General features: G+C 38.1%; 1 protein-coding gene across 4 annotated transcripts in view; it reads left to right on the forward strand.

Moving 5' to 3' along the window:
• The window catches only part of LOC124259016 (neural cell adhesion molecule L1-like), a 33635-nt gene extending 29952 nt beyond the window's left edge, over positions 1-3683 (forward strand). For 3 of the 4 annotated variants that reach the window (XM_046693087.1, XM_046693086.1, XM_046693084.1), the window contains exons 13-14: positions 343-427; positions 922-3683. In XM_046693087.1, coding sequence (XP_046549043.1) covers positions 343-427; positions 922-1093 — 257 coding nt within the window. In that variant the 3' untranslated portion in view covers positions 1094-3683. The remainder of the gene's footprint in view (positions 1-342; positions 428-921) is intronic. The other variant, XM_046693088.1, reaches the window with a different exon arrangement.
• The last annotated feature ends 5436 nt before the right edge of the window (positions 3684-9119 follow it).

The following is a 9119-nucleotide window of genomic DNA, read 5'->3' on the forward strand; positions in this document are numbered from 1 at the left end:
CATAGTTCCCTTTGTGTATGCAAGCGCTCATAGTTCCCTGTGTATGCAAGCTATATGCAGCTCATTCCCTTTAGTATGCAAGTGTATACCTGCAGCTCATAGTTCCCTTTTGTATGCAAGCGTATACCTGCAGCTCATAGTTCCCTTTGTATGCAAGCGTATACCTGCAGCTCATAGTTCCCTTTGTATGCAAGCGTATACCTGCAGCTCATAGTTCCCTTTTGTATGCAAGCGTATACCTGCAGCTCATAGTTCCCTTTGTATGCAAGCGTATACCTGCAGCTCATAGTTCACCTCATGTAGCTGTTCTATAAAGTTTGTATTGTGTGTCGCTATTTTCAGTGTACGACACCGAGGTGAACACTGTGTATTTAAGCCCGGACAAGGATATAGAGGATCATAAATTCCAGAACGTCACGAGCATAGAGTGAGTATCTACCTTCCTAACAGAAAGTACCCATTGTCCGAATTAAGTGAGGATCCAGTTTGTGTACTAATCGTGTGTCGGTGTCATCGCCGATTTTCGTTGAACCATTTAAATAATTATGAAACAACAACGAAAATTCCGCAGCCTGTGCGTAAGATGAATCGATCAACCTTCATCATCTGTTACTGTTATGAGAATAATTGTCCACAATTTCTCTCGCTTGTGTACCTTTCGTATACATGTAATACCTTTTGTCAGCAACCCATGTTTGCCGTAAGAGGCGACTAACGGGATCGGGTGGTCAGACCCGCTGACTCTGTTGACACGTGTCATCGTATCCTAACTGCTGTTGATCACTGGATTGTCTGGTTCACACTCGAGTATTTGCAGACCTCTGCCATATAGCTGGAATATTGCTGTGTTCGGCGTTAAACAAACAATCAGACAAAGCAAAATAATCTTCCATCCTCGTGTAGAAAGATCTTCTCTTGCAGCCCTGAAGAAGACGAGTCCGTTAAGAAAACTCTCAACCCCAACTATGAACTGAGCGATGACGACATGGACTCACTAGACGGATACGCCGGAGGTAAATCCAACGCCGCGTATTTCAGCGATGACGCCTCATTTGTAGGACAGTATGCCACTAGAGCGAGTCAGGATTTCTGAGGACATTGTATTGATATATCAACATATTAACAAACATATCAACGTTTTAAGCAGGTCAACGAAACGGGTCGATGCGGTCGATGTGGAAATTTCACTTCGAGTTTTGGGTTGCCAAATGAACCTATGACACAAACGTATTTGGCGATCAAATTAACTTAATATTTATGTATTCGGACACCAAATCGACATATTTAGATACCTTATCACTTCGTATTCTAAAGTTTCGGCAATAACTCAGTTTCATTATCAGTTTTTGCTACAAACATGACTATATACATTTAAATGTGTGTCTATGACCTTAGTCAGTGTTACACACTGCATCTCAAACTTCACTCATTTGTTTGGCTATATTTTGCAAACGTACACATCATGCAAAATATAGGTTAAGCATATTCATTACTTTCAACAGATATTGAAGTCGGGAAAATCGTCTCGTTGCTTTTCATATGTAGATTAACAAGTCCATTATTTTTGTCTGTTTCTTTACACAAAGCGCAGCATTTAAAAGTGACAAGAACCTATAACAGCCATGAGAAATATCTGCTAAAAGCACGTCATAAGTAACACCATGTTTGTTTTCATCAACACTGACGTTCCTATAGTCTGTACATGTCTCTGAGACGTCCAACACTGTTCACCACTTCCACTCATACATTCGTACCATCGTACATCCACATCGACATCCACATCGACATCTACATCGACATCCACATCGACATCCCATCAACACATATGTCGACGTTTTTCATTACGTATGCTGTGAACGAGATACATAATATGCTGTATATTATGAATAATGTTTGAAATAATATTTTCAGCATTTGCTTCAACACCATCGGACATGACACCAGCAGTACATGGGGGAGAATACACCGCTTAACTCGTACAAAACAATGTTGTGACAGTCCGCAAAAATAGGCATTTTTATAAATGATTGTTATTGTAACATTGTCATATTGGCTTGAAAACCGTTATTACAGCATAAATCACAGATGCACAACAGAATGCGTTTTCCTTTCAACAACATCAAACTTCAAACATTAGTGTCCTTCTTGCCCAAAACGTTTTTCGAAAACGATATTGAAAAAAGATATTCCTACAAGTGTTCTATTTTCCATTTAGTTTATATTTTTCTTACTCATAACTGGCACGCATATTAGTATTGTTCTTGATTTAACTCGTATGCGATGGCTGTGCTTTTCTTGCCGATATCCCTTAAACTAAGATAAGAAACATACATAGGCAGGGCAGACACATGTAGTGAAGTAAATTGAATAAATGTACAAAATCTGAACTCGCATTATATATACATATATTAGATTTCCAACACAAGTGTATATATTTTATTTCATCAGGCCGCAGGTCAACTAGCTCCAAGTAGTGTACACGCCTTGGAACAGAAATGCAGGCAGCAGGTTTGTCCACACTTTATGGACTGTCCACACGTGTTGGACGTAATACGTGGTATTCAGGGAAGAATGTTTAAATGAATATTCGGGAAGTGGTGGTCAATTTCCATCCATCACAAAAATTGTCCAACGTCTGAATATTCAGGTGCGAAGTTATTTCCGATGTTTGGTTACTCTATATTACTAGAACATATTATGCAAAATAATACAATATTTTTGTTAATATAATGTAACATTTAAAATGTGTCACATATTTATAAAATAGATTGTTGTCTTGTTTTCCATAATGTGCCTGTGAACCCAGTGCCTATGATTCTGTCCAATGAATGCTTTAGATATTGTCTTTTGAGTTTCAACGTATTCCAAAGAAGACAATTAGTTCAGGACTAAAAGATCCGGTTTCAGCGACCCGCACTTGTCGTAAGAGTCGACTGACGAGATCAGATGGTCAGGTTCGTTGACTAGGTTGATCGACTAGATGACTAGATGTTCTTGATGCCAATCACTGGATTGCCTGGTGGATACTGAAGTATTTACAGACGGCCGTGATGTACCTGGACGGTCGTGTGCTGAGTGCTGCAGTTAGGCAACAGACACACTAATCAGTGTATAATTTGTGTGAGAATACCCCTCTTTGGAATACTTTCCTGGCTCATTGTGTGTGTGGTGTTACACAAGAACCAAACACAACACTGGATATAGTTAGTAAGGGTGTATTAGTTAGTCTCTGACACCTTGCTTATCGGCGCAGTATGCTGTTTGGGATGCACACCTATAGGTAGATGATACTGCTGTTCTTAGGATATTAGACTTCCATTTTTCACAATACCCCGTATTATTGATTGTCTAATATAATCATTTGTGTCTCTACAACACAGTTATGCTTTGTTGTGCTTACACTGCCACCATGTTAACGATTTGCCCTCCATGTATATATGTCTATAGTACATGTGCGAAAGGTGTTAACTATATGGTGACGATATGAACGTTTTGTTGATGTTATATTTTCATTTTTCCATCATCATTGTGCAATGCTTCATAGGCTTGAATTACTCAGTATTACTTAATAGGTTAGTTCATTGTCATGACGAACTTGTCCGATAAATCGATTAGATTACGTCAAATGTGTTTTTCTATAGTGACACTTCTGTCACGTTTCTCGAATAAAATATTTTACAATGGCTACTGAGTTTATTCTCAATGATAAAAAGTATGATTGTGATTGTTCGCGAACTTATTCTAGGAATAAAAGTGAAATGAAAAATGGACTCACTTACATTATTTACTTAATAATAATAGCATATGTATACCCATGCTTAAGCATGCTCAAAGCGCACAAAATAAAATGCAGTTAAGGCAAAGAGCTACAGTTGAAAGGTTATCAAGGCTATCTTGAACATGTCTGTTTTAAGATTAGATCTAAAGGTTTGAAGGTCGCAACAGTCTTTGAGACTCTGCGGGAGGCTGTTCCAGGCCATTGATCCTGCATGGACAAGGGACCTGCTTCCATACTGCACTGTCTTTACTATTTTACGGAAGAACAAGCAAGTTCTTATCCTGTGAGCGGAGAGATCGGGAAGGCGTGCACACACTTATAAGATTGGATAGATAAGAAGGACCTTCTGTACCGGGTGCAGTTCCAGTGAGACAACGGAAAACAAGGCATACGAGTTTAAACTTGATCCGGAACTTGACTGGAAGCCAGTGAAGAGTGTACGGTATAGGAGAATGTGTTCATATTTTCATTGTTTGTGGAGGAATGAGGAACTCGAAGATCATATAGAGAACGATGTTAATAGTGCAATTGATGAATTTGTATCTGTCATTCTTGGAACTGCTGATTGTATGAAAAAGCCTCTTGGAAACAAAAATGACTTCATTAATTCATTCTAAAATCATCACTGTAAATCTGCTAAAAGAGAAGCAAGACGTTCTTTGAGAAGATAAACATAAATCAAACGAAACAAGAAGCATGTATTGCAAACTAAGGAATGATTATAAAATATAATTATGTAGAAAGTCCAAGGCCATGGTTAAGCTCAAAAGGAGAAACAGAATAAATGCAACTTTATCGGGCCCAAAATCATTTTGGAAAGAGCTCCGATCTATCTCTGGAGGAAATAAGACACAACCTCAGATCAGTAAAGACATATGGCTTGATCATTTTAACATGTTTTTTAATAGAACTGTGCCCAGTGATACAGTAACTCTGGACTGTCAAGATGTTAAGGATTGTGTTGATGATATTGATGCAACTATTCTTGAATGCGATTTCACTGATTCTGAAATTATATTAGCCTTAGATCATTTAAAAAGTTATATCTCCAGGTAATGACTGTATAATTGTAGAAATGTTTATATGTTCTACACATATTATTTTACCATTTCTCAGAAAACATTTTAATTCATTGTTTCAAAAACGTGTTTTCCCTGAAAATTGGACTAAAGCAATTATAATTCCTATACATTAAAATGGTGAACGAGGTAATCCCGATAATTACAGAGGGATTTCCCTTTAAAGTGTACTCAGCAAAATATATACACAGATTCTTCGTACCAGACTTACAACCTTGGCTACGATAAGAGATAAAATACCTGAATTTCAAGCATGTTTGAGAAAAGAGTATTCTACAACTGATTACGTTTTCACCTTAAATGCAATAACTCAGAAATGCTTATCAAGAAAAAAGAAGAAATTATATGTCGCCTTCGTAGATTTTAGGAGAGTAGATTATTGCTATCTGCAATAAAAAGTATATATGTATCCGTTAAAGCATGTGTAAGATGCAACGATAATGTTCACACAGATTATTTTGATTGCCCATTCGGTCTAAGACAAGGGTGTATTTTAAGTCCACTTCTTTGTTCCTTTTTTATTGGTGAACTGTGTACTGATATTGAAGAAAGTGGTAAATTCGGTGTACAGCTGTTTCCTGATTTGTTTAGAGATATTGTTATTGCTTTTTGCAGATGATGTCAATCTCATATCTGACGTAGCTTCAGGACTACAAAAACAATTGAATATTTTAGAATCATATTCTGATAAATGGGGACTTGAAGTCGACCTCGAGAAAACCAATATTATTGTTTTTAGAAGGGGTGGGCGATTATCAGCTGAAGAAAAATGGTATTATAAAGCCTTTGTTATTGATGTTGTGAATTCATATAGATATCTTGGTATAATATTTACATCCACGTTTAAAATGAATAAATGTACTGACGATCTAGCACTGAGGGTAAAAAGAGCATTATTACAAATATTATGTAACTTAAAGATTGATGTGATTGATCCTAAGGTATTCTTTAAAATATTTGATTCACAAATTCAATCAATTTTACTTTATGGTGCGGAAGTATGGGGGATTAGCCGCTATGAGAATATTGAAAAAATTCATTTGCTTGCATGAAGGAGATTTCTAAATGTAGGATTACAAACGCCTAATGTTATAGTATATGGTAAATGTGGACGATATCCTTTGTATATAAATGCGTTATGTCGAGTTATTAAATATTGGTTAAAACTTACAGAAATACACTCTGGTAGAATATCCAAACAATCATATGACATGTCAGTATATTTAGATATTTAGATAACATTGGGAAAAATCATTTTGCTTCTGATATTCGTAATATACTTTTTTCACATGGATTTGGCTTTGTATGGTTAGAACAAAGTGTAGGCAATAAAGTTGATTTTCTTAGATGTTTTAAAGATGTATGTGTAAATATGTTTTACCAATCTTGGCACTGTACTCTCGACAACAGTTCACGCTACAATTTGTATAGAGAATTTAAGAGTTTACTAGAACCTGAAAAATACTTAAGTGTTACACATGTAAACAAATATCGTGATATTCATATAAAATTCCGAGCAGGCCTATTACGATTAAAAATAAATGAAGGAAGATGGTTAAATATTGATGTATCTCTACGCACTTGTCCTTACGATATTTTTCACATGTTTACAACCGAATTCCCAATATATTTATATTCAAAAGCCTGTTAACTTCCGCTTCAAATGAAGCATTATTAAATTTATGTAATTCATATATACTGCTTATAAAAGGAGACAGACTTTGTTAAACTCTTAATTGTTTTACATCATATTTCCAATATATTTTGATTGTATATATGTTATATGTAAAAGGGCATATATGCATAATAAAGATCTTTGACTTTGAAATACCAGACAGACAGGCCGGGGAAACACAAAATAGCAAAACAATGACAATACAAACCAGGCCTGTTCTGAACAATGGTTAAATGGATAAGTGAGTGGAGTGAGTGAGTTAACGTTTATACTCACAGCGGCAGTATTTCAGGCATATTGTGACTAAAAATAGTTATAGATTTATGATAAACTAGAATATCACAGTATCAAGAATTAAAACTAGCATCTACCTCTAAAATTGGATTTCAAATTAGGACAATGCAATATAAAAACGGACTGAGTATCGCCAGCAACTGAAGGTAGATCACCATGCTAGGGACCATGGGGACTTACAATACTTTAGTTACCTGCATGGACCCTAGCTGGATTTACACCATCCCTTCAACCGCTGGCGATTGTAATGAATTTTTAGCCATCACTTAAAACAACAAACATACTACGATTAATAGCTTGGTAGAGCTCAATATAATTTTAAAGTTTTGGGACTTACAATGTACGAACCCTCTCAGGAGGCCAATAATTTTACAATAATTTAACCCCCTTCGAGGATACAGCCACTAACGATCTCGGTTGCTAATTTACTCTACCGATCATAAAATACCATTTAATATGTACAGTCCCATCATTCAGAATATATGTAATAATTCAATTTCTTGTTAAAAACAAGTATTAAAATGAACTTTTAAGTGGGTATAACGTCTCTGTGTCCATGTGTGTGTTACTGACGAAAATAGTTAATGCAAGGGAAACCAACGTGAACATCATCAGAGAGACCTATGATTGAAGCTACAGACCCTAGAACGACTAAGCGAGCGAGTATAGCTTTACCCTGCTTTCAGCAATAAGCCGGCAAAATCACCGAGTAGAGGGGGGACAGCTAAAATGTGCTTAACACATTGTACCTAGTAGGGAATCAACCAGTGTCTTCAGCGTGGAAAGTGACCACTTTAACCATTAGGCTACCCCACCGCCCTTGTATGACTGTTTGAAAGTGATATAGTAAATAATAAATTGAGAAGGAGGGAGTGTGTTTGTAATTAGCCCGTTTTATAAATATTCATTATTATCAGTCATTACCAAATATCCCACCACTAATGAGGTTTTGGAAAGATAATGTTTTACAAACGGTGTGGCATGTATCTATCTCTACCCCCAGTGTTAGGAACCGTCCAACACACGGACATCTCAGTTAATGTCTGATAAGATCAAGCTTCAGCATTGAAAGGTACGGTGTGGTAGCCTAGTGGTTGGAGCGTTCGCTCGTCACACGGAAGGCCCGGGTTCGATTCCCCAAATGGGTACAAATGGGCCCATTTCTAGTGTCTCCCGCCGTAACATTGCTTGACTATTGCTAAAAGCGGCGTAAACACCAACTCACTCACTCACTCAACTGTTACAACTAACAACAAAGATCACTTTGTTTAAAGAAGAATGTTGAGAGTTTTGCTAGGGCTTGACTACAGTGTCTACAGTAGGGAGTAGATCAATCGGTTTGTGCCAAACAGCAGTTGTTGCAGAAAGGTGGAGGCGATTCTGTGGGCTGGTTTGATGATATCTAATCTAATGAGATCGTTGTTCATGCGATCCTATATTGGACCAACATAACCTCTCGCCCTGACATTGCATTGCTAAAGTGGACCAATATAACCCCACGCTCCGACACTGCATGGCTACATTGGACCAATATAACCTCACACTCTGACAGTGCATGGTTACAGTGGACCAACATAACCTCACCCTCCGACACTGCATGGCTACAGTGGACCAACATAACCTCACCCTCCGACACTGCATGGCTACAGTGGACCAACATAACCTCACACTCTGACACTGCATTGCTACATTGGACCAACATAACCTCACCCTCCGACACTGCATGGGTACAGTGGACCAACATAACCTCACACTCTGACACTGCATGGCTACATTGGATCAACATAACCTAACACTCTGACACTGCATGGCTACAGTGGACCAACATAACACCACACTCTGACACTGCATAGCTACATTGGACCAACATAACCTCACGCTCTGATACTGCATGGCTACAGTGGACCAACATAACCTCACACTCTGACACTGCGTGGCTACAGTGGACCAACATAACCTCACACTCTGACACTGCATGGCTACAGTGAACCAACATAACCTCACCCTCCGACACTGCATGGCTACAGTGGACCAACATAACCTCACACTCTGACACTGCATGGCTACAGAGGACCAACATAACCTCACCCTCCGACACTGCATGGCTATAGTGGACCAACATAACCTCACACTCTGACACTCCATGGCTACAGAGGACCAACATAAACTCACCATCCGACACTGCATGGCTACATTGGACCAACATAACCTCACACTCTGACACTGCATGGCTACTGTGAACCAACATAACCTCACCCTCCGACACTGCATGGCTACAGTGGACCAACATAAC

This window comes from Haliotis rubra, unplaced genomic scaffold, assembly GCF_003918875.1.
Source record: "Haliotis rubra isolate DU_JTF1 unplaced genomic scaffold, ASM391887v1 Scf707, whole genome shotgun sequence".
Lineage (NCBI taxonomy): Eukaryota > Metazoa > Mollusca > Gastropoda > Lepetellida > Haliotidae > Haliotis > Haliotis rubra.